This window comes from Buceros rhinoceros, unplaced genomic scaffold, assembly GCF_000710305.1.
Source record: "Buceros rhinoceros silvestris isolate BGI_N320 unplaced genomic scaffold, ASM71030v1 scaffold25578, whole genome shotgun sequence".
Taxonomy (NCBI): Eukaryota; Metazoa; Chordata; class Aves; order Bucerotiformes; family Bucerotidae; genus Buceros; species Buceros rhinoceros.
Window position 1 is genome coordinate 411 of NW_010425513.1, and position 624 is coordinate 1,034.

Sequence of the window (624 nt, forward strand, 5' to 3'; positions counted from 1 at the left end):
ACGGGGCGAAGGCGCAGTGCAGGATGATGTGGTTGCCGTCGAGGTTGAGCAGCGTGAGCAGGACGTGGAAGGGCAGCCAGCTGACAAGGAAGACAGCGACGTAGGCATAGATGAGCAGACAGTGCTTCCTGCTCTCCGACTTGGAGCGCCGGATGACCCGGGCCGTCAGGATGTTGAACACGGCGATGATGGGGAAGGGGATGAGGAACCCGACGGTGGTGGTGGCCAGGCTGACCGCCAGCGCCCACTCATCGTAGGTCTCGAAGGGGGCCATGAAGATGCACATGGGCTCTTCAGTGTTGACCAGCTGCATGTGGGCAACCTCCAGGAACGGGATCGCTGCCGCCAAGAGCCAGCTGCCAGCGCAGACAGCGCGGCGCCCGCGGTGCTGGTGCTTGCGCCAGAAGAGGGAGGAGCTGGTCAGGGACACGTAGCGATCCACACTCAGGCAGGTGAGGAAGAAGATGCTGGCGTACATGTTGGCAAAGTAGAAGTAGTGCGTGAAGCGGCAGAGGAAGCTGCCCCAGAGCCAGGTGTAATCCAGCATCACCTCCAGCATCCAGATGGGCAGCGAGAGCAGCACCCCGAGGTCCGCCACCGCCATGTTGAGGATGTAGAGGGTGA

The 624-nt window shown here is 62.2% G+C and overlaps 1 protein-coding gene across 1 annotated transcript in view; it reads right to left on the minus strand.

The window, feature by feature from the left end:
* The window catches only part of GPR182 (G protein-coupled receptor 182), a 1,337-nt gene that overhangs the window by 322 nt on the left and 391 nt on the right, over window positions 1-624 (minus strand). The window contains exon 2 of the mRNA XM_010141183.1: window positions 3-613. Coding sequence (XP_010139485.1) covers window positions 3-613 — 611 coding nt within the window. The remainder of the gene's footprint in view (window positions 1-2; window positions 614-624) is intronic.